The sequence below is a fragment of the Phasianus colchicus genome, chromosome 20 (genome assembly GCF_987193195.1).
Source record: "Phasianus colchicus chromosome 20, bPhaCol1.hap1.1, whole genome shotgun sequence".
Lineage (NCBI taxonomy): Eukaryota > Metazoa > Chordata > Aves > Galliformes > Phasianidae > Phasianus > Phasianus colchicus.
This window is the reverse complement of record NC_143455.1, coordinates 5,220,608-5,244,761: the sequence shown is the minus strand read 5'-3', so window position 1 is coordinate 5,244,761 and position 24,154 is coordinate 5,220,608. Positions and strand designations below refer to the sequence as shown.

The 24,154-nt window shown below is 46.5% G+C and overlaps 2 protein-coding genes and 1 long non-coding RNA gene across 10 annotated transcripts in view; 1 reads left to right on the top strand and 2 right to left on the bottom strand.

The window, feature by feature from the left end:
* Positions 1-18,868, bottom strand: part of FASN (fatty acid synthase) — a 36,422-nt gene extending 17,554 nt beyond the window's left edge. The window contains exons 1-21 of the mRNA XM_031599019.2: positions 18,387-18,868; positions 13,298-13,444; positions 12,374-12,526; positions 10,938-11,111; positions 9,869-10,069; positions 9,310-9,432; positions 8,595-8,710; positions 8,258-8,392; positions 7,153-7,612; positions 6,622-6,809; positions 5,767-5,956; positions 4,846-4,940; positions 4,312-4,446; positions 3,817-4,020; positions 3,036-3,151; positions 2,424-2,599; positions 1,642-1,833; positions 1,286-1,366; positions 1,009-1,194; positions 519-698; positions 95-298 (exon numbers count right to left, since the gene is read on the bottom strand). Of these exons, the coding sequence (XP_031454879.2) occupies positions 95-298; positions 519-698; positions 1,009-1,194; positions 1,286-1,366; positions 1,642-1,833; positions 2,424-2,599; positions 3,036-3,151; positions 3,817-4,020; positions 4,312-4,446; positions 4,846-4,940; positions 5,767-5,956; positions 6,622-6,809; positions 7,153-7,612; positions 8,258-8,392; positions 8,595-8,710; positions 9,310-9,432; positions 9,869-10,069; positions 10,938-11,111; positions 12,374-12,526; positions 13,298-13,424 (3,436 nt within the window). The 5' untranslated portion in view covers positions 13,425-13,444; positions 18,387-18,868. The remainder of the gene's footprint in view (positions 1-94; positions 299-518; positions 699-1,008; positions 1,195-1,285; positions 1,367-1,641; positions 1,834-2,423; positions 2,600-3,035; positions 3,152-3,816; positions 4,021-4,311; positions 4,447-4,845; positions 4,941-5,766; positions 5,957-6,621; positions 6,810-7,152; positions 7,613-8,257; positions 8,393-8,594; positions 8,711-9,309; positions 9,433-9,868; positions 10,070-10,937; positions 11,112-12,373; positions 12,527-13,297; positions 13,445-18,386) is intronic.
* On the top strand, positions 18,279-23,519 carry LOC149915361 (uncharacterized). Its single transcript, XR_016459069.1, has 3 exons — positions 18,279-18,401; positions 21,024-21,156; positions 22,680-23,519. It is a non-coding gene; the product is annotated as an uncharacterized LOC149915361 (long non-coding RNA).
* Positions 21,029-24,154, bottom strand: part of CCDC57 (coiled-coil domain containing 57) — a 30,824-nt gene continuing 27,698 nt past the window's right edge. For 6 of the 8 annotated variants that reach the window (XM_031599024.2, XM_090121880.1, XM_090121881.1 and 3 more), the window contains one exon: positions 23,502-23,728. In XM_031599024.2, the coding sequence (XP_031454884.2) occupies positions 23,502-23,728 (227 nt within the window). Of the gene's footprint in view, positions 21,176-22,679; positions 22,716-23,501; positions 23,729-24,154 lie in introns of those variants that run through there. The other 2 variants (XM_090121882.1, XM_090121879.1) reach the window with 2 other exon arrangements.

Genomic DNA, 24,154 nt, shown 5'->3' with positions numbered 1-24,154 from the left:
TTAAATGGTCTAAGTATTGAAGTGGTACAAACAGATTCTCTCATATCTGGCAGGCTGGAAGATTCTCTTAGTGTGAAAACAAACCCCACCCTACCTTTGCAGTGCTCCAGGTAGGCATGAAGCTGGGTACTGGAAGACAAACAGTCACTCTCAATATAGGGAACAAAGGAGAATTTTTCCAGAGTGGGAGAGATCCGCTCCTGTTGTCGCCGTGGTGCCACAGAGGCATGAAGTCCATTGATCTGAACACCTCCTGCTTTGAGGCTATCAAGACAGCGGTCAACAACAACATCAAAAGCTGAAAGACAGGAAATAAACATAAGTTTGCATCAAACATTCTAGGGACTTTATTCTAGGTGATCATATAAACAGCAGGTGCTACATCAGTTACAGAGGGAACGGTAGAAAAGGTTGGAGAAGAAGAGGGGCACCTACAGTCCATCCTAGTTATTAGGAAGTCATACATTCACACACACCATTGAAGCAATGGGTAAAAGCCCAAGCATGGAAGACATTACCTTCTATGTTGTCCTGGTACTGGAACACCTGCTCCTGATGAAGCACAGGGTCAATGTACACTGAGCGAATCCTGGTGGGCAAGCGTAGACTGCGCCCAGTCTCTGCTAAGACTATCAAGTGTAGCAGGGTGTCAAGGAAGGTTACCCAGTTTCCATTCCACAGAATTTTCCCTGCACTTCCTGCAGTAGAAGAAGGGGAAGCCTGTGATTTCATCATTCAATAGATGAGGGAAGCTACTGCTTAACTACAGTCTGCTGCGTGCACCCAGCTTCCCCTGTAAACTCCAAAAATCAGTTCTACATTGGAAATAACAGCTTTCCTAAAGCCCTGTCAAACACTTAACTGTTCTCCATTATCACATTAAAAATATAGTTACCCCATGAAGCATAGTTAGGTGGATGATTAATACAAACTGAATCAAAAAAGACCAAATGTTCCTCACTACACAGTAATCCTGTTCAATCTTTCTTCTACAGAAAGTAATTTCACCTTCACTGTTGCATTCCAGAACGCCCTGAAAGGTTGGTCCATAGTTATATCCACGAAGATGCAGCTCTTGGTAAACATCTTCCATCAAGAGGCCAGACTTCTCAGTCACGTTTACTTGACTCTGAAAGTCAGCCAGCTGGTTATGAAAGTTCTTCAGAGCATCATTTTCTAGGAGGGAGATCTTCCCTGATGGGCACAGTGGCAAGAATAAGAATCAGTGTCCATACATAATGAATTTGAGCAGTCCAGAGCATGAACACACACTTCTTTCACTTACCACTCACAGCCAAATTCCCGTTCCCTGACACTTCAAAGCTGTGAGAAGCAGGCATGATTCGTACTTCCAGCTGTGTTGATCCTGCAAGAAACATTGGGGAAGATAGTACTGTGAGGTCATTCATTTCCTCCATCCTCCAGCACCATTTCCAGACTCATTCCAGACAACAAGGAACAGAGATGGCCATAAGATGTGCTATTTGACGAAACAAAGAAGTGAATTCATAGAGTCATGTTGCACTCTTCCTTTTACTCCTTCCCCCATGTTCCTCTTCACTTTCTCTTTGCATTTTTGCACTTCCTTCTTTCCATTCCTTTCATTACAGTTTTACAGTTGTATCTGCATCTCTCACTTACCCTTTTTGGGAAGGATAGTTGCCTGATGGATTGTAACTTCTTCAAACATAACAGCTGTTTGCTCCATGACCATGCCAAGAGATCTTGCCAGAGTTCGCCAAGCCAGCACTAAATACCCAGTTGCTGGGTACAGGACTCTGCCATCAATGCAATGACCAACCAAGTAATGGTCAGGAGAGTCAGGACTCACATCTGAGAAAGAAAAAACATCAGTGTAAAAACAGAAAAAAAATCTTGCAAACAAGGAGATCATTCACCCTCAACTTCTGTAAGGGAGTTTGTTTCCCAAACAATCCTGTTTGAAAACATTAAGCTCTTAAAACTGCTGTCAGTCCAAAATAGGACAGTTTCCTTCTCTGTTTGTATTCATTTATTCCATTTCAGAAGTAGATCCAGTCTTTTTGAAATTATATAAATAAAAATACATTATGCTTCAGATCAAGGATGCTAAGTACCCTTGAAGTATCCTTCCCCTAGCTTTATAAAATCAAACCATTAAGGTTGGAAAAAACCTCAAAAATCAAACTGTTAACCCACTGCCACGACCACTAACTGAGGTCTGTAAGTGCCACATTTCCACATTTTTTGAACCCCCCTATTGATTGTGATTTCAACACCTCCTCTCTGGGCAGCCTGCTCCAATATATTACCTCTCTTTCTGACAGTAATTTTTTCCTAATACTCAATCCTGAACCTCTTCTGGTGCAACTTGAGGCCACCATCCTTTTTCTTATCAGAATTAAAGCAGGAAAAACAAGAACTGCAGCTACAGACAAACATACCAATGTTGTAGACTGAAGCAGACGCAGAGCCTTTGGAACCTGAGGGAAAGTCTTCAGCTTTTGGAACATCCCAGTCTTGGCTGTGGTCCCATTTGATATATGGAGAAATAAGGGGTGTTCCCACAGGGACAGGGTATTCCGCAGGTGGGAACAAGTTATTTCCAAGAACATTTATTCTACAAAGACAAAAAGGATTAAGACAATTGGAAGGGAAAAAAAATTTAAAGTTTGATCGTGTTACTTAAAGGTCAGACAGCACTCATTCTTGGGCTCCTCATCTGAGACATCTCCAGGAGCTCCACAAACATTTACTGCAGCCAGATTTGTAATTCTGTTTATGAGATGCAAAGTTTATTCCTAAGAGCCAGTTCCAGGTTTCCAGGTCTCTGGAATGGAACTTCTCTTTGAAAGGTACCCACCCAGCCCAAACAGTCTCTAACCCAGGGCAATGTTTCTTAAGTGAGCATATAAATAAACAAAGCATAGGTGTAAAAGCTGTTTTTTCTCCAAGTTTGTTGAAGCAGTATTTCAATACTTGTGAGGACACATATGCTAAAGAGTAGGCTTGAATTCTGATACCCCACTCACCCCCTGTTCCCTCAGTCTCCTTACCCAGTTAAATGAATCTTTCCAGTCTGTGTTAGGAAGAATTCCAAGTTATTTTTGTGGTCCTTCTTCATCAAAGGTAGAATAGTGCAAGTTGGCTTCAAAGTTCTCCTCAAGATAGCCTGGTCAAAAGTTCGGCAGTCACCATCAGAAGGCATCACTACTTTGTTTCTGATTTCCCCCCTCCTCCACTAAAGAAACACTGCTTTTCTCACACTACTTCTGCAGTAAGAGTTCTGAGACAGGTGCCAGAATATGCACATTTTAATAGGGAAGAACCAGCACAGCACAATACCCTTCCAGCCACCCAAGAAACTGCATGTCTTGCAAGGAAGGAATTTAGCAGAACGTCATGAATATTATACACGAGTCTCTCTTTCCCAAACAAATTGCCACTTAGATTCCACACAGAGGGCCTGTTAGTCTTGAATGTTTCCCCTCTGCCCTGCTTTACACATGCATTCACTTAATTTGATCCAATTATGCATTTTCCTTACTGCACAGTTTGGAGGCTATCAGCTATCTGAAACACATGACAATGAAAGATGAACACAAACTGAGTGCGTGGATGGGAAAGTGAGAGTGTGTTGGGATCCATTTATTTATCATTAAACAAAAAACCTCTAAAATTGGGGAAGACTTCAGGTACTGGAGGAAGAATATTCTCAGAACTGGAAAAACAACCAACCACAAAACCAAACCAGTATTCCTTAATTTTTATACCTCCCATCTCCTTCCTTGCAGCAGTACTGATACGGTACTACACTGACATAATCAAATACAGTACCTGTAAAAGGGCATGTGGAGCAATCTCCACTACAACAGCGTTCTCTGGAATATGCTTCAGGCCTTCATGGAACAGCACAGGATTCACTAGGTTGTTCACGTGATACTCTGCAGAGGAATTCTTGGCAAGATCACTCTGCCACTGAGATTCAGGGATAGATGTACTGATCCACCGTGCTGAACGAGGTTTAGGGTGTGGAATGACCTGCAGACAGACAAGAAGAGAGACAGGAGGAAGAGTTACAGGTCACAGGTCAAGAATAAGATAGGCAAGATTGAGCAGCTTTCAATCCCTTCTTGTGGGACATTTTTCTAATCTTGATTGTTGAGGCCATCCTTCAGCTTAAGGTGATAAGACTTGAAATCTGAGGTCTCATAGATGCTCTTTGAGAACGTTCCTTCCCCTCTTTGAGGAAAGGAACCCACTTAACTCAATACAACCAACACTGAAATGCAGGTACCCCAGCATAAGCACACTGTGATTCAGCAATATTACCTTTTTGAGAGCACTGAGCAGTGCTGGAGCAATGGATGCCATGTAATAGGAATGAAATGCAACTCCAGCGCTGCGCACCTCCTTTGCAAACACCCCATCTTTCTTCAGTTTGGTTACAAACTCAGTCACAGAGTCCTAAGAAGAATATAAGATAACTAAAAACAACAGCTCACAACGTTTTTGCTATGTGTTTGAGTCGCTGTACTCCCTATGTGCACTTTAATACTTGCCACTTAAGGGCAGTTGTATCTGTAATGAGGTTATTGTCCTTCTCAGCATCATCATTCATCACTCACTATGCCCATGGCTATATGAATATTCAGCAGTCTGTAATTACTAGCTTACTGAAGCAGTAATGTCACTTCCCTTCAGAGAAACTTGGAGTGTTTAAGCACCACGTCCCCTCCCACCACTTCAACACTGCTTCTCTTTCCAGGCAGCTGAACCTTAACTCCGTTTCATATTTTCTCCAAACCAGAATTTCCAAGGTTCCACTCATAGATGTAGTATGCACTGGATCAGTTCCTTGCTTACCAGAGGCCCTGAAACAGTGACAGTATCCTCAGAGTTGTGACATGCTGGTACCACGTTTGGAGGACAGCGCTGCTTACATTCCTCCCATGTCAGACCTACAGAAGAAGAGTTTGGATCAAAACAAGGATTTCAAGCAGTGAGCCTCATGAGGAGGCAATCTTTTAACTCATACATCCTCCTTCTACCCAAAAGTGACTCTGCAAAAGCAAAGGATGTTAATCTCATGGCTTTAACACTCTTTTTATCAGTGGGATACTGAGCACAAGAAGAGAAGGAGAATCTTTGGGCCATCCTTTGGTTGAGATGAATCTAGCTAGAGATTACCTAGGCAAACTCACAAATCCACAGGCCCTGATGGGATGCACTCACAAGTGCTGAGGAAGTTGGCAGCAGTGATGGCCAAAGTTAGCTTAAGATATGCAGGATATGGCCATGTTACATAGGAACAAGTCACAGCAGGAGCTTGAATTCAAAGTCTTATTATGAAAAGCATAATCATGTGCATGCAGCACTCTAAAATCTGTGATATAAATGTACTTAATGCTGAGCAAGATAAAGCTGAGTTAGATACACAGTCCTTTATAGCATCAGTTAAAATAAGAAACCAAGAGTAAACAAGTAACACAGACAAATTCACTGCATTAGACCTGCAACAGCTTTCATCTGAAGTGCTTTACTGTTTTTAATTGACTACTGCAGCATTACTGTTCTCTATTTTTATGATACCAATAGCCATCTTATTTTTAAACATTTAGGTCACCATAAAACCACAGAGGACAAACTGATGGGATCAAAGCTCAGAACATCCCTGAGTAGTGGAACAAACAGCACGATTTACAGAAACACTGAGTACAGCTTGACCAAGAGAAAGCTTCTTCCTAAGCATGAGGAGGCAGAAGCAGGTGCTAAGGGTATACCTACCAACAGCAGCCATCCCTCCTGGGGGCAACTTGGCCTCTTTCACACATCGGCCCCGCCAATAAGCAGCAAGAACAGCTTCTTCATGACTTAAGGAATTATCTGCATAGCCACAAGCTAGTTCACCCACTGAGTGACCCAAAATCCCATCAGGTTGCAGACCTGCAGCCCTTAGCACATCGATTTGGGCAATCTGCAGGGAAAAGCAGAATCAGTGATTCCAAGCAGGTGTAAGGATACAGAATTTGGACAGACTTTCTTCCTGGCCTCATTGCTTCCCCTCCCCCCAGCAGCAGCTCCAGCCTCAATTTCAAAGCATCTCAAGATTCATTGTTTGGGCCTTTCTACTAGGAAGCTATTTCAAACAACAGGAGGCTGCCAAGAGCATGTTCATGCAAAGCAAGAGCCAAGCCCAGCTTTTCAATTCACTTTAAAAGCTCTGGTTTACTACGAGACAATGAATCCCACTTTGACACTCATCCAGAATTAAAGAGACTTCACTGAACATCATTTAGCTTGTTTTCAGAGCAAATTTTAGAAAGCATTCTATAGAACTTTGCTCCTTGGAAGACATTTACACAGAAATTCAGACGTTCTTCAGTCTCCTAGAGAAACTACCCCGCATCACACACACAGATCTGTTTACATCAACATTCCTGAAAGCATCTTGGAAGCAGCAGCTCCCAAAATTGTCAAGGGTGCAATTCACTCTCCGAGATCTCCAACAAGCACCTACCATTTGCTGAGTGCACAACACAAGCTTCCATTAAGTGGTACAAAGCATCACCAATCAGACATGCTAGCAGAACTTGCTCCTGTGCCCACGACCCCCTCCTTCCACCACTCATTTCAGTTTACCTGTATAGCAGCTAGTCCAACGAATGCATGGACAGTGTCATCAAAAGTGTTCTCATCTGCACGCAGAAGCAGGTCTGAGACTTTCAGTCCTGTGCTCTTCAAAGCCTCATCTGAGCGCAATATAGACTGGCGAAACAGATCCAATTTCATAAGGCTCAAGCCCATACCTTTCCACTGTGTTCCCATACCTGCAGGATAAAGCATGAAGAAAGTGTGCTTTGGGAACACTCCACAAGATGGGGCGGACCTCACACACTTGCTTCGGCAGTGAAAGAATCCTAGGAATAACATATTGCACATTTCTAAAACCCTCTGAGTTAGGCAATGCTTTTCCATTCTCCTGGACTTTACTGTCATCAGAAGACAGACAAATTGGAAGCATTAGCTAAAACACAGGAAACACAATTCTCCTACGCATATCACAAGACTGTGACAGTTCCTAATGCTGAAGAGCAGAAAACAAGATTAGAGCACAAGACCCAACTGCACAAATTTCGTTACTATAGAAGAATGCAGAAACTGTGGCCCCACCTGAGCAGATGTACCAGAGAGGTCTACCAGATGCTTGAACTTGCTGAATCTCTGTTATGTCACTCTCAGTGCCAACTAGTGTGTAGCCCCTGTAGGGCATGGAAGATACAGGAATTGCAGAGATATCACTGAGCAGGCTTAAAAATGAACTGCATCCTCCATGTTTCCTGCTTTCTTCAATTAGTATTTCCACAGCTTCCTGTGTTCTGCCACAAACTTGAACCAGTCTTGGCAAGTTACAAGTCTCTTGAGGCTGGCATTTCTTCTCATTTGGTCTCAGAATAACATGAGCATTAGAACCTCCAAAGCCAAAAGAATTGATGCTGACAAGGCCACCTTTCACCGGTGTTGGTTTGCAAACCACCTTCAAGGAGCCATCGTGTAAAGCAGGAATATCTGGATTCGGATCATTGAAATGAAGATTTGGAGCCCACAGCCCATGTTCCAGAGAAAGAATGACCTGAAAGACAGAGCAGAATACTCTGTGCTCCACATTTTCTTGCATCAAGTGTTCTTTTGCTGTTAGCGTTCTTCTATACGTGCCTGTGTAGCATACAACAAAGCATCTCCACAAGTTTGTACAGAGACCCTTCACAGACCAACACCAAAGTCATAGAGGTAGTTTCTATTTCACCTAGGCAAGTTTTAAGGCCATGCAGAGAGTCAGTGATTAAGTGGTTTTAAGCTTAGCTTCCAGATCCTAACTGGAAAGCTATGCAGTCTTGCTTTAAAGTCTTGCCTGGCTGCTAAAGATATCTTATCCTCTTTTTCCTCTTTCAGATAACACTGCTGTCAATAAAAAGCTATCAAATAAGCATGGACAGTAGCTAGCTCTCTGCTAAGCAATTTGGTAGCCATGGCTCAGAGATGACTGTCTGCTTTCAGCAGCAGTTAATAGGTTGGTTGCTGGCAATCAGTTATTCAAGCTGATGGCCTCATCCCACTTGGCTCCTCACCAACACAAGAGATGGAGAAGACAGACATCCCAAAGGATTAACTATTCTTCTGGCACTGAAAACCCCAAACTTTTATCTTTGCTTATAGCAGCCTCCCACCTAAATCCCTTAGCACTCCATGCTTTCTCTCACAAGGCATGAGTTGTTACCTTGGCTAATGCAGCAAGCCCAGAGGCAGGCTCTGGATGACCCATGTTTGACTTGGTTGATCCAATTAACAGAGGCTCTCTCTCACACTGGCAGAAGACATTTACAATGCCATTTACTTCCTGCGGATCTCCAACCTAGCAAGAAAACAATCAGAACGATTAATACTTTCAGAACACACCAGAAAAGAAAAATCTAAGAAGTCTGTGTACAGTCCAGAAGTAAAAGAAAGAAATGCAGTTCCTTCATCTTCACTTTGAAAGAAGAAAGAATAATCTCATGGGAAAGTGTGGCAAAAGATACAAGACAGACCCCGAAACTAAAAAAGCCCATGCTGACCTTGGTGCCTGTCCCATGAGCTTCAACATACTCCACATCTCCAGGTTTGATACCACATTCTCTGTACAGAGAACCAACCAGCTGCTGCTGCATCTCTCCAGATGGGAATGTCACACCTAGGACCAAAATAGTCATCAATTCCTCTCCCCCACCAGAAGCTTCCCATTCTGATTTAGCACCATTCAATAGGTTGAGGCTACGTGTCCAGAAGAAAGAGACATTTTTTCAAGGCTTTGCAACAAACACAGTTAGCCTCTTGGACTCTTAGGAATAAGAGCCAAAGAACCAGAAATTGAACTAAACCAATGACTTAGAGTACCACAGGAAGATACCAGTTAACAGAATATGCAATGTTTATGGTGAGCAAAACATGTGAGATTTGGCATCTCCAAGAGTGAGAGAAACAGGACAGTAGCAGAAAAAAAAAAAGCCTTTCAGTCACAGTATTTATATTTCTACTATCTGGTCAGATATACCCTGAGGAAGACTATGCTAGCAACAGGATTCTCCTGTTACTCACCACTTTCATTCCTTTACCAAATAGGGTCCTGAACTTTATATTATCAAAGTTGAAAACAAACAAACAAAAAATCCAAACAAATTAAAAACACACACATCTAACGAACAGAAAACCCACAGTAACCTTTCTTTGATGACAAAGACTGCAGACTCAACAGTTCTGTAGGCACCTCACTTTTCAGAGATGAAGACTTACCTTGCTCCTTAAAGCCATCAGTGTTACTCCCAGCATTCACTATGGTGGCATAGATGCGTTTAGCCATGGATTTCTTGGTCAAGAGCACAACAACAACAGCTTCAGAGCGACAATATCCATTTCCTGAGAACAGAGATAGAACATGTCACAAGTCTGTTCAGCATTAAAACCACCACATACTGAGGTCTCTTCACTTCTGACCTACTGCTTCAAGTACATTGCTGTTGAATACAGTAGATATGTTTGCTTAAAAAAATTATGATTAAAAGATTAATGTCTGCCTCTCATCACAAGTGATGAAAGAAAGTCTCCATCTCTGGATGGAAACTCTCTCCTCCCAGCACAGAAGTAAACCATACAATTCCTTTCCCACAGGTAATTCCTTTCCCACAGGCTTAGGGGAGCATGCAACACAGATAAAGTCCATTCTTGTCCCAAGCAGAGCACCTAAGAACAACAACTGGACGAGTTACCTGCACTGTTACTACAGTATTACATCACAGACTCAGCAATAAGTTCATCTCATACTGCAAGGTACTTCTTCATGGTAATGCCTTACCTGAAACATCAAAAGCCTTGCAGGCACCATCAGGACTAAGCATGCCCAGCTTCATGAACTGCACAGAAGTGTTGGGCTTCAGCAGAATGTTGACCCCTCCTACCAGGGCTGCACTGCACTGTCCGTGACGAATTGCTTTATAAGCATTTTCTAGAGCCATGAGACTGGAGGAGCAGGCTGTATCAATAGTTAAGCTTGGTCCTTAGGAAATAAAGAGGGAGGAAAGAGGTGTTTGTTTTTATACCGTTAGTTTTCTACAACTAATCTCCAAAGACTACAGAATAGGATTGCAGGACAAATACATTAAAAAAAAAATATTAAGTAATCAGAAGATTACAGGTAATCTTTATACACCAGGGGACAAGATTTACCACTTCTCCTGCTTGCCAGTTAATAAGAGATTTGTATGGGATTGAGAAAAAACAAACTAACTAACAACAAACCCACACAGTTAGGCTTTAGGAGTACCTTTCAAATTTTCTTCTCCATCTCCATCAAATAAAAAGACATGACAGCATCATGCAGGCAAATAACACCCCTCCCCTATTCACAGGGGTGAAAATAAATAAATAAATCACTCCTGCTTCCTCATGCTATTCTTGCCATGATCTCTGCTCTCCAAAGTGATTCCCATCCCTCTGTCTTCAAATCCACGCACAATTCAAGCCACATCTATGCCTTTAGTTAATTTCAGGCTGGTGCCTCCCCCATTTCTCTCACTTTATTCAAAAAGAATCACCTGTTCCAGCCAGTTTGCCTCTGGGCTTGCTGACTTCTACAGTTCAATACAAAATAGCAGCCTTAAGGCAGATAAAAGACCTCCTGACATCTTTCAGATGGATCCCAGCTATAGCCATCTTCAACAGCTGAAGAACAAAGCCTTATACTGACTCTCAACATACAGTTACATCACTACTCACATGCCACTTTACAACAGTTGCAGGCTGGCTTTTCATCCTAAAGGAATCTCTCACCACATCCCTGCCACTCCCCCAGAGAAACTGTTGTACAACCATACTGAAATTGCACTTGCTGATCAGCAAGTATTGACAGGTCTGGGGGCGCTTACCTGTAAAATCATAAAAGTATGAAATCCTGTTGGCAAGCATAGCACGCTGACAGCCAGTCATACTGTATCCCAAAAGCTCTTCTGGATCTTGGCTAAGGGCTTCAGCAGCTTCTGAGCCACTTGCACCAATCCATACACCCGTGTCTGTGCCACGGAGGGTAGTTGGATTAATGCCTGCAGGGATATTGGAAAGTAGATTACAGGTGACAAACTCATCATGAGAGGAAAACTAGAGAGGTATCAGGTAAAGGTGGCACCAAGTAAAGAAACACAGTTTTATACAGTCCCTTTCAGACAGGCCTGCAGCATTGTACTCTTGCTCATAGGTACCTTTCTACCTACTTCAGTAACAGACCTTCTGCACAGCTCCTGCTTGTTCAAGCTGTTTATTACAACAGTCCACCAGACTATTGATCAAAACATACTGTGCCCTGTATGTGTATACACACACACACACACACACGTATGTATAAGAGTAGACAGCTTTTCAACTTAGATGGGCACTGCTAGAGTCTTATGTAGAAGTGCACAACTATGAGTAAGTGCTGATCAGATAGCTAAAAAAAATAAATTAAACTTCTAGTGTGAAGAAAAGTAGACAAAGTCAGAAAGCTGCAGCACATTGAATGCCTTGAGCATACAATACCTATCTCTGTACACAAGTAAAGCCCAGATGTGGAGTATAAGAAAGAAAAGAAAAATTCTTGGGCACAAAAGCCAACAAGTTGGAACAAGAAATAACTATGCTCTAAAAAACTGTATGGAAAACTCAACTTGCACTGATCTCTGCTGTTTCTTCCTTATGCTGCAGGAGTTCTGGAGACAAGCAGATTATTCAAGCCTTGGGATTGACGCTCAGCAGTAGAGCAGGAAGTGTTAATTTGTTGTTAATGGTGAGCCAGTTACAATTTTTTCCATGTCTTCTTATGTTCAGACATGAAGCTAATTAACACAAAGAATTAACTTCTTGGCTGTGTGGGCACGTAACTGAAAAGCTTAAGGCTTTAAGTGAGAGAAAGGAGGTTCCTGCTTCTGGAAGCACAGTCCCCACCACACCTTCTGCTCCATGGATAAGAATTCTCATGGAGTCATCTTTCCTCTGCTCTACAGTTATTCCTGAGCCTTTAACAAAGGGATCTGTTACAGAATATTACAGTAGAGCCAGAGTGTAGGGATATCAACACACAAAAAGCTCTCATGATGTTGACTGTTTAATGTTTCTGTAGTAATGGTTCTACTGCATGAGACCAGTGGAGATTTCCTAGTTTAAACTCTGGAGAAAATAGCTTTTGTTCTAAGCCTTGTACCAGTTCTTTGGTCTCCTCTCTATTGTGAGGGCTCTCTCTCATTAGTGATCTCATCACTCAGGTGCACGTCTGCCACCCAGAAGCAATACAGCAGACTTTTCCCTCTTCAGTCATCCATCCATAGCTTACCTCCATCCAAAATAGCTTCATAAGAAACTTCCAACAACAAGCGAAGCTGAGGATCCATAGTATGAGCTTGTTTGGGGTGGACTCCAAAGAAGGAGGCATCAAATTTTTTTATGTCCTTGAGCTTTCCATTTCTTTTAGGCAGTCCATAAATTCCTGAGAAGAAAAATTTGACACCATATCACAGATTGCATCAGTTTAGAGGCAGCTACCAGCTGAGACAGAGCATGGGACGACCACAGCTAATTCTCAATTACACATGAAACACTGCTTTCCAACTGCAGCACTTGGAGTGCTGCATAAAACCCATCCAGATGAGATTAAGAGAGATGAGTGGAAATTAAAATGCTGCATTAACAAAAACAATTGTGATTTTTAAAGACTGTTCTGGATACGGCAGCAAAAGGTATCTGTCTGTTACTAAGCATTTGAACTTGATAAGATGTGCCAAGCACACAGACTGACTCGGTGGTTCCAGTTAGAACAAAAACGAAAGCCACTTTTCACTTCTGCATATCACTAGCTTGATTTCAGAAGGATAATCAGACAGAAAAGAACGTTCTAAAAAGCCACAAGACATGGAGTCCCCCAGCTACTTCTGAGCCCAGAAAAAGAGCAGAGAAGTTTTATTGCCACAGCTACCAGTAGCAGGTCCAGGACTCACACTGCACAGCTGCTCTGCCAGAAGCATGCTCTTCCCTGAAAGCAAACTGTATATTATTTACTAGCCATGACTGTGGGATATGACTATCAAATGCATTACTTAAAACTTCCATAGAAGCATTTTGTTCCTGGACTCTTTGGTCACATATCTGAAATGAATTAAAACGCTCCGGCAGGGTTTTGCATCTGATTAATCTTTTCCTTCCACGGGATAATTCCTCTGAAAAGCTCTGAGCTCCAAAAGGAAAGACAGTAAGTGCTCACCTGGTTTCCACCTCCGATCATCCTCTGTGACCATATCAACTCCATTCAGCAGGTTCTCCCAAAACTCTTGCAAGTTCTCAGATTCCGGCAGCTTTCCTGCTATGCCTGCAATCACCACGTCTTCCATCTCTCAACTTCTCCCTGTTACTGAGATCCAAGAAAGCAGTAAGACTTGTAGGACTTCACACAGAAGAAGAATAGCTTTCCTGCCTTCCTAACATGTTGTGACAAACAAGTGGATTGGTGGGAGGAAACACCCACACAGAAAAAGCCCGTGGAGCCTCCAGAACAAAAAGATATCCCAAATAATCAAACGGACTGTAGGATTTGTGGAGACTGTGGGGATGAGAGAACTGAAGGAGTGCCGGGCCCTGAGAACCAGCAGCTCCTATAGGAACAGGTCTACCTCTAAAGGAGCAGCTCTGCCTTTGGTAAAGTCAGCAGAGAAGAAAGATTAACATGCTGGAGCAGAGGTGGGTGGGGAAATTATGAAATACATATAGTAAAATACATAATTACAAGGCAAACCTTGCAAGCAGCAAAACAAGTTCTACGATCATTCCAAAGTGAAATACTAACTTAAGAATCAATAATCAAAAAGCCTGGTGGAGGAAACAGCAAAAATCAGATGGAAAAAACACACAAAGATTCCAACGCAGCTTAGTGCTGTTTTAAATATCTGACATGAGAAGTTTTATATGCAAAACATTTCATAGAGCACTGATCTCTTTGCTGCTGTACTTAGGAGACTGGGAAGGAGGAACCAGGTGCCTGGGACAGAGAGGGCAGATTTAAAACAAGTGCTGGCAGAAAGGACCCAGATTCTGTATTGGGGAATACCTTAGTGATAGTCCCAAGGAACATGTATTCTGAAAGCCCATCCTTTACAGTACAGGAGAGCTCCATGGCACACAGCACAACCAGCCATCTATGGAATGGTTTGAGTTGGAAGGGACCCCTAAAGGCCAACTGGTCCAACCTCCCTGCAGTGAGCAGGGATACACCCAGCTCCATCAGTGCTCAGGGCCCCATTCAGCTCACAGCACCAACTGAGAGCTCATAGCACAGTCAACGTACACAACTTATTCTGCATTACATTAAAAAATGCATTAACTAAGCATAAAGGAGGTGAGTTAACCTGATGTTCCAGTTAAGCTCACATTAGAGTTAGTAGACCCTACGTAGACAAGTGAGATGCATATCTGTTTTTCTCCTCTATGCACACACGTGGTTGCATGAACAAAAGACATAGTAAGCATTCACAATACTTCCTTAAATCCTTCTGCTAAGTAGAGGAAAATATCCTCCAGGGTTGACATGTGTGATTCTTAAGAAATTTTAAAATAAATAAATAAATAAAAATCACAATGAGAACTGGGTGCTGTCAGTCACTTTAATAGGTTTGAAGGAAATGCTTTGAGATGGAAGACCTGACACTGGGTTTCTGGTACAGATCATGCTCCATAAGGCCATGTTGGCTCTTCCCAGAAGCACTGCTGGGGCTCAATCTCCTCCCCTGTAGGACAGCATCACTGGGTGCTCTGAGAGAAGTGCTTGGGTGCATAGCTGTTTTTCCAACCCCAAGAAGTTTCATTTGGGAATGTTTTCACAGCCTCTTTCAGAAACTGCTGGGTTTTCTGAGCACGAAATAGGCCTCGTGTGGCTCGCAGCATCACACCTGCCTGGTGACAACACAGCCCTCTGCTTCGCCCAGCTTTTATGGCAGTACAGCACACACACCATCCTTTGCTGGATCCCTCGTACTCCTCTTTCCTTATCTCCATTCAGATCTGTGGAGTAAGTGTGGAATTATGCAACGCTCTGAGGCAGAAGAGCTGTTACCTCACCCAGCCCACTCCTCCTGGGAGCAAAACCCAAAGTGCTTTCCAAAGGACATCTGGGATTTCTCAGCCTTGCGTTAAATACTGCAGACAACACAATTTCCATTCTACACCGAGCATTCACTTAAGAAGGGAAACATTAAGGGCCAAATGCTTTACGGCCTCAATGGGAAAAATACACCCCAAAAGCAAAGCCAGTGGTACCAGGCCCAGCCTGCTCTGCTCTCCCCTCACAAAGCTCTATTGGGTCAGTGCTACTGTTGGGGTCACCACCATGCTTGGAAGACTCAACAGAAGCCCACAGCTCTGCTACACACACAGCAGTTCTGCAGAGAGATGATGGACCTGGAGCTTACAGGCCAGTTGTGATATGAGAGCTGCGCACAGCGATAACGGCTCGGTTCTATGCCTCACCTTCCTACGTGATGATCTCTAAGGGAAGAAATGCTGCGTTTCAGAAGACTGAAACCTCACATCTGAGATCACCCCTTCCCCCAGAGCATCAGAAGAGCTCCATCCAAGTAAGGCCAACCCAACACAGCACTGCTCTGACACAGCGAAGAAGCGGAACTGATTGTCAAGGCCCTTTCTGCCAGCGTGGTATCAGCACAGTTGAGCAAAACTGTGTCAAAGGCAGCAAAAAATAAGATGCTGCGGTAATCAAAAATGCAGAATAAAGGCCAAGAAGTTAATTTTAGCTGGGTAAGGGGGCAATAAGAGCCACAACGTGAGGATTTATGTACACAGAGAACTGGACGAAGAGCTCCAGATGCCCGGTTATGGAGCTGGCGGCACGCAGTTGAGGTGGTTTACTGCAGAAAACCAGTGGGAAGAGAAGGAATCATGAATGAAGCAATCCTTGATTAAACAGTGATTCAAGCAGATGTTACAGCTACCCATGATGTCCTTGGACTTCTTTCATGAACAGGTTGTGCTATGTTAATGTCTGACATTGCCCCCAATGGTACATTCCAGTGCTTCCACATACCCAGTGCTCACTCCTCTCTGTAGATCCCTTTTAGATGACACAGTATTTGAAGCCACTGACAGTGCCGGGAAAGAAAATTCTTTCTATGGCTGTTTTAGAGGTGATTTGATATCAGGAAATATACATAGGGCATCATTCTCATTACATTTAAGAAGCAAGGCAAACAGCAATGGGTCAGGGAGGGAGACCAAGAAAGATGGAGTGATAAATGGGATTCTCCAGTTCCTTAAGGCTGTGTTTCGCTGGATCCAACCAGACATCCAGCACCTATTTTCTCCTCTTTTCCCTGTGGTTTTCACAGATAAAACACTGAAGCCTTGAATGTACCAGCAGTAACCTCGTTTAGGCATAAACTATCACCTCACTGGATTTACACAATATCTTTTCTTGCAATGATATTGCGTTGCTGACTCATTCCATTTGAGACTAGTAATAACTAACCATCCCTTCTGGTGTTATTGACTAGTAACAGCTTTCATCATTTTACACTCGTGCTCTGGTTATCTGCCTCCCACACTGGCTGCCTGACAAGGTGGGTTTGTTCCAGTACTCTAAACCAAGAAGAAAAGTGTTCATCATTTTGTTAGCACCATTTCTAGCGGCTCCACAGCTGAGATTATGAGTTCAATTTCCCACTTATACCCAACTCACCATTCTCCAAAGAGAACAGTTTTCTTATTCTGCTCTACCTACATCCACCTGAGGTTAAGTGAGGATTGTCAGAAGGGAGGAAGAAAGCAGAGGGACAACAAAAGAAGAGCTCCCAAATCCTGTTTTGCTGCCATTATGGTGGAACAGAATCCTCTGCACCACCTCTGTGCCACCACCTCCGACCTGCTGGGATCTCCCAACTGCTTCTTCAGCACAGACTGCAATCAAAGGTTTGCTTCCTTAGCTCACAAATCTGACTGCATCCTAGCCCAGCTTTCCTAGTCTCCAGTTATCATTCATAAACAGTGTGATTAGAACTACCATTTCACAGGAGCATCTCTGGTAGGGAGCTGCAAGGCCCGTCTCCAAATATAAAACTCCACAGAACAGAAGCAAACAGGGAATGCTTTTCATTTCGTCGGGCTGATGTCAATCTGTGCATCACAGCTTCAACTTCACAAAGACCTTTTCACTGTCCCTTCCTGCTTGCAGGCAGGATCTGTACCATCGGCCACGAGACAAATGGAAAAGCAGCGGTGCATTTTAGTATTCAAAACAGCACTTCTTGTCTGGAAACACAGCCGGGTTCAGGACTGCCATGCAAGAAAGACAGGTGAGGTTATGCTCAGGGATGCAGCCCTGTTGATTTCCCAGCGATCAGCCCTGAGTTACACCAACTGAAGTCCCCAGCACCACTATGCCATCATTGTTTTTGGAAACACCTCTTCTAACCACTCTCCCTGTAGAGCCTTTGTCCTCCAAACTCACTCACTAAACGCGGCCTTTCAATGCCTGCCATGATTTCCAGTTTGCTTCAAGATGTGCAGAGCTCAGGATGTCCACCTTTTGTTCCAGTGGATTGAGATTATTTTTTTTTCCCCTTTTCCTTTTTAAAGCCTCCAAATTATTAATATAAATGGGTGCAACGCAGCTTCTTATAATAATAAAGCTCTGAGCCAGGTAAAACCCGTGCACTGTAGCTGGAGGAGTGCAGAGGGTTGCTCCCCCTGTGCCAAGGGAGGAAAATGAAATCCGAGATAGGACAGAAGGGAGAAGGCAGCGATCCACGACCCGGATGGAAGCACAGCATCCAAAGCGGAGCAGTGATACAATCAATGGGTTATAAATAATAATAATTTAAAAAAGAAAAAAAAAAAAAAAAAAGGTGCGTGTGCCGGGATGCTGCACCTATGAGCCGCACACATCGCTTCCCCACGCAACTCCCGTGGCCTGAAGTCGCACCGCTCCGCGTCCGCTCAGCGCCGCCCGCCGCTCCGCATCGCCGGCGCTCGGCAGAAAGGCGAGCGGCCCTCACCGCCCGCGGCCCTCCGAGCTTCTCCGCCCGCCGCCAAGATGGCCGTGCGCCGGCAGCACAATGCACGGCTCGGCCCGCACCGCACCGCCCAGCCGGCGGGGAGCGGCTTCGGCGCCGCCGCGTTGTGCCGCGGGAGAAAAGGAACGAAGGGAACGAACGGAACCGGGGGACGCGAGGCGGCCGCGCGGAACCTTCTCGTTCTCCGGGGGGGGGGGGAGGGAACCGCACGCAGGCAGCCCGGCCGCGGGGCGCCGAGAAAGGAGCGGATGCCGCGGCGATCCCGGCCGCCGGTACCTGCGTGGCGCGGAGGTTCGTGCCGGGAGGATCCGGGCGGGGCGGGGCGGGGCGGCTCTCCGCGGGGATTCGGGCGCTGCGGCGGCCGCCGGTGCCGGGCTGCGCACGGCCGATGCTCCGCGCTCTCCTCACTGTCTCCCTCTAGCTTCCCACCGCTATTTAAGCAGCCACCACCTCCGGCGGCCACGCCACATGGGCTGACGGTTTACTCCTCGCCGCAGTCCAATGAGAGCCGGGGCAGTGCCGCCCTGAGCCGGCCCCGGGGTGATGCCAACCCCTGCCCGCCGGAGCCGTTCCGAGGGAGGGGGAAGGGAGGGGAGGAAAAGGAGAAAAAGGAGGAAAAGGAGGAGGGGGTCCGAGCGCACCGGGGCGGACCCAGGAGGGCGCCGAGCCGAGCCCCGCCCCGCCCCCCGGCCGCGTTCCGCCGTTCCCGAGCGCTCCGCCGCCCCGATCCTCGCACCGAGGGGGGCGGGGGGAGGCGCACAAAGGGAAGGGACGCGCAGTGCCGGGCCGGCACCCAACGCGGGGGCGGGGAAGAGTGGGCGGGGGCGCGGCCTTGCCAATGGCGGAGCCCGTGGGGGTGTTGCTAGGCGATAAGGCGATGTGGTGACTGCGGAGGGGACGGCCGAGGCCGCCGGCGGCGGAGCTGAGCGGCGCTGGGCCGCTTTCCGGCGGTCGTTCACCCCGGCGGAGCGCGGCGCCGAGGTTACCGCAGGTCAACGGACACGCCGGCCGGGGATGCGCTGCCCCGTGTTGCCCCGGGCCCGCCGCCCCGCTCCGTGCTGACACCGCGCTGGGGGACAGGCCGCGGCTCGGATCTCTCTGCCTTTCGGCCGGCGGAAGCGGTGCGGAGCCGCGGGAGGCGCCAACCTGCCGGCAGGGCGACGCTGCGGGGTGGGCTGGGAGGGTCCCGGCCGGTTCTGCCTTTCTCTGTCATCAGCTGGAATCGTTTGTTCTAGGCTCTCCTTTCTTTGCACGAGTCGGTCGCAGCCGAGGTGCCACCTCTCCACGCTTCTTTCCAGTCTGTTTTTTTTTTTTTAAATCGGTGTAATAGGAAGCTATGAGAATTTGCCTCCTCTATGTAGCGCACAGCTCAACCTCCCCACAGGATCCAAGTGTTATTGTCATCTTATTTATTCTTACTATCTTGTTGTTAATGTTAAGCACACTTAGAATCACGGGATGGTTGGAGCTGAAGGGGAATTAAGGCCATCTGGTGCCACCCCAGCACTGAGCAGGGACACCCACAGCTCCATCAGTGCTCACAGCCCATCCCTGACCTCGGCTGTCTGCAGGGATGGGGCACCACCGCCTCCATGGGCAACCTGTGCCACTGCCTCACTGCCTGTGGTGTAAAAACTTCTTCCTTATATCCAATCTAAACCTCCCCTCTTTTAGTTTGAAACCATTTCGCCCCATCACAGCTAAAGAGTCTGTCCCCATCTTACAGCCCCGTTAGGGACTGAAGGCTGCTCTCAGCTCTCCCCAGAGCCCTGCCTTCTCCAGGCTGCACAGCCCTCAGCCTGTCCTCATAGTGCTGTTCCACCCCTGGGAGCATTTTTGTGGCCTGCACTTATATATTATGTCCTTACACTTACCCTAAAACAAAAGTGCAACAACTGAACTCTCTTTTCCCTAAGAAATTAGATTGTTTCAATCAAGACGTATCAACAGTTGCCTCAAGGAAACCTGTTTCTCAGGGAACCAAATAGATTAAATTTGCCTTCCTGAGAAGAGCTCTGCAGGACCAGGCATGCCAGGTGACACATGGGACAAAAAACCAAAACAGAGCACCCCCAAACAAACAAACACAAAGAAATCCCACAAGGAAAATGACAACAGCATTTCTGAAGCACGCAGTGCATGAGCTTATCTCTGCCACGGAGGGAATGAAAGTTGTGATTTCCAGTCTCAGATGCTTTGCTGCAAAGGTTGTGGAACAAACTGCTCCTTTTCTAACAGCACGTTGCTTTCAGTGCCAGCTGCAAATGCACAGCATTCATTGCACTGTGCAGCTCCATGCACAAAAAGTGTGACATTGGGGGCAAAAAATAAATAAAGTGTAACCTGCAACTGTTAAAACCTTTGGAATTTACACACGGTGCTTTAGGAATAACCAGTGAGAGCTGAAACGGTGGTGTGATCTGGGCCAAAATTCTTGTCCTTGTTAGAAACCACTCTGCTTTGAGCTACAGAAAGAGCTCATTCAGGGCCTGGTTCAGGGGAATGCATCGTGTTGTTCCAGCTTGTGAACAATGTCAAATCTTGAGTGCAGTGATGGGGTTTTCAAGCAATTCAGTGATTTAGGAAAAAGCTCATGAGGTTCCTCAGCTCTCACAGTGCCTCAGTAACGCCTCGGTGACGTTAACTGCAGGTTTAGGGTTATGATTGTGATGTTTGTAGCACTTGGGTATGAAAGCAAAGTGTTTTCAGCAGGAAGTAAAATAATAAATAATGGTTCAGGTTGTTCTCAGGTCGGTTACTGCCGTGCTGCAGGTGTGAGAGGGCACGGCTGTTTGCAAACAGTACAGGGAAAGAGGTGCTATAAGGAAAAGATACAAACAAACACTCTTCCTTTGTTAATCCTGTTCAGATTTCACATCTTTAGCTGTAACTGAGAAGCGTTATTCATTTCAGTGACACTGAGACCACTCCTCACAGCCCCTCCCGGTGCAGCTGCCTGCAGTGCATTGCCCAGTGCCATGGGCAGTTGGATTTCAGATATCTTCATGGAGAGACGTTCTGTAACCTCTCAGGCCAATCTGCTGCAGTACTTATCCATTCAAAAGGGTTTTTTTCCCCTTCCCCTTCCCCTTCCCCTTCCCCTTCCCCTTCCCTTTCCCCCCCTCTTCTTCCCTTTCCCCTCCCCTCCCCTTCCCCACCTCTCCCCTCCCCTTTCTCATCCTCCCCTTTCTCATCCTCCCCTTTCTCATCCTCCCCTCCCCTCCCCTCCCCTCTCTCATCCTCCCCTCCCCTCCCCTCCCCTCTCTCATCCTCCCCTCCCCTCTCTCATCCTCCCCTCCCCTCCCCTCCCCTCCCCTCCCCTCCCCTCCCCTCCCCTCCCCTCCCCTCCCCTCCCCTCCCCTCCCCTCCCCTCCCCTCCCCTCCCCTCCCCTCCCCTCCCCTCCCCTCCCCTCCCCTCCCCTTCCCTTCCCTTCCCTTCCCTTCCCTTCCCTTCCCTTCCCTTCCCTTCCCTTCCCTTCCCTTCCCTTCCCTTCCCTTCCCTTCCCTTCCCTTCCCTTCCCTTCCCTTCCCTTCCCTTCCCTTCCCTTCCCCTCCCTTCCCCTCCCTTCCCCTCCCTTCCCCTCCCTTCCCCTCCCTTCCCCTCCCTTCCCCTCCCTTCCCCTCCCTTCCCCTCCCTTCCCCTCCCCTCCCCTCCCCTCCCCTCCCCTCCCCTCCCCTCCCCTCCCCTCCCTTCCCTTCCCTTCCCTTCCCTTCCCTTCCCTTCCCTTCCCTTCCCTTCCCTTCCCTTCCCTTCCCTTCCCTTCCCTTCCCTTCCCTTCCCTTCCCTTCCCTTCCCTTCCCTTCCCTTCCCTTCCCTTCCCTTCCCTTCCCTTCCCTTCCCTTCCCTTCCCTTCCCTTCCCTTCCCTTCCCTTCCCTTCCCTTCCCTTCCCTTCCCTTCCCCTCCCTTCCCCTCCCTTCCCCTCCCTTCCCTTCCCTTCCCTTCCCTTCCCTTCCCTTCCCTTCCCTTCCCTTCCCTTCCCTTCCCTTCCCTTCCCTTCCCTTCCCTTCCCTTCCCTTCCCTTCCCTTCCCTTCCCTTCCCTTCCCTTCCCTTCCCTTCCCTTCCCTTCCCTTCCCTTCCCTTCCCTTCCCTTCCCTTCCCCTCCCTTCCCTTCCCCTCCCTTCCCTTCCCCTCCCTTCCCTTCCCTTCCCTTCCCTTCCCTTCCCTTCCCTTCCCTTCCCTTCCCTTCCCTTCCCTTCCCTTCCCTTCCCTTCCCTTCCCTTCCCTTCCCTTCCCTTCCCTTCCCTTCCCTTCCCTTCCCTTCCCTTCCCTTCCCTTCCCTTCCCTTCCCTTCCCTTCCCTTCCCTTCCCTTCCCTTCCCTTCCCTTCCCTTCCCTCCCCATTCCCCTTCCCTCCCCATTCCCCTTCCCTCCCCATTCCCCTTCCCCTCCCCTCCCCTCCCCTCCCCTCCCCTCCCCTCCCCTCCCCTCCCCTCCCCTCCCCTCCCCTCCCCTCCCCTCCCCTCCCTTCCCTTCCCTTCCCCCTCCCCTCCCCATTCTCCTCCCTTGCCTTCCCTTCCCCCTCTCCTTCCCCTTCCCATCTTCCAATATCTATTTCCTTTACTCACAGTTCAACACAGGAATACCCCAAGGGAGTTCAGCATTGCTGAGAATGTGAGAAGAATACACTGATTACATTGTAAGCATCCTGAAACGTTCCTAACCGCACAGATATCCCCCATTACATCACAACCCACTCGGGTTTCTTTTGGTTTCATCTGTTGTAAGACTTATTTCTCACAACACTTCTGCAAGATTCTAAGAGTTGCTGAGGAACGTTTTTCACTGCTCTCAACTTCACGAAATCTCTTGCTTCACAAAAATATTATTTCTGGTGTGAGGACAGCAGTTCCATTTTACGCTCTCTCGTGCTCTCTGAACGAGTGGAAAGGATGGCAGAAGATGAGAAAGAATACAGGGGAAGGTGTGATCTTTTCAACCCCCATTCTTTAAGTGCTAAGATAGCTGCACGGGATTAACGGTTGCATCGCTAATTGTAAGAAAACAAGTAGGTTGGTGCATCCCACTTCTGAGCTTAAATCGCATCTATGATTTCTCAACAAATATTTCCTAAAGACCTGGAAGCCCTGCCTAAAGGCACAACGATTTACATATGTATTAAGTGGGCATTTCCAAATCCATGATGCAAGCAATATTGAACGTATATAATTAAAATAAACCTGTATTAACAGTGAGGACTATAATCTCACCATATATGCAGATTAACCCTTTATGTTGGCTGACAGCATGGGACAGAGTACTTGTTTTCTCTTCTGACCTCAAACACCCCAAGCTGACATACAGAAATGAACATCAAAGCGATATTTAGATCACATTTACATATTTTAATGCAACCGAATAGCAGACACAGGACTTGCAGCCAACAAATAAATCAGTCTTTAATATTGTAGTTGCGAATTTTTGCCACGGTAGGAGAGATTTTTCGTTTTATGGGATATGTACAAGGTGAATTCCTGGATTTTATCTTCTGCTGAACCTCCAGCTTGGTACCTCTGACTGCCAGACGTGCTGTGGGCATTTCAGGCTGACTCGTGGCACTGCTGTGTTCCTGACGTTTTCCAGCTCGCTCGGTTGAATGCATGATTTCAAATTCCACTGCTCAAATATATGAACAGACAAACAAATTGATAAAAGCACTTTGTGCTAGTGCTTGCGTTTAATCATAAGGCGCAACTCAAGCACCACCTACCTGTTCAGCTGTTTTTAAACATCAAGCTTTACATGTTTTCTCTCCCCTGTGAGAGAAGACACAATACCTCCACATTGAATAACGCCAGGCGAAGTTAGCCCTGCCCACTCCCATATTGTGAAATGGTGATGAAGGAGTTGGCTGCAATCATTTGATCTCTTTCAAGAAACCACCAGGAGCCATGAGAGCTGTAGTAAAATGTGTTAGGAGAAGCATGATCCAAAGGGCTCAGAGGCAGCTCTGTGGGCTTGGCAAAGCCGCCTTACTGCTATTATCATGTGGGTTTTGTTTGTTTTCCTTTTCTTTTGCAGTGGAAACCTTCATTTTCTGTGTGC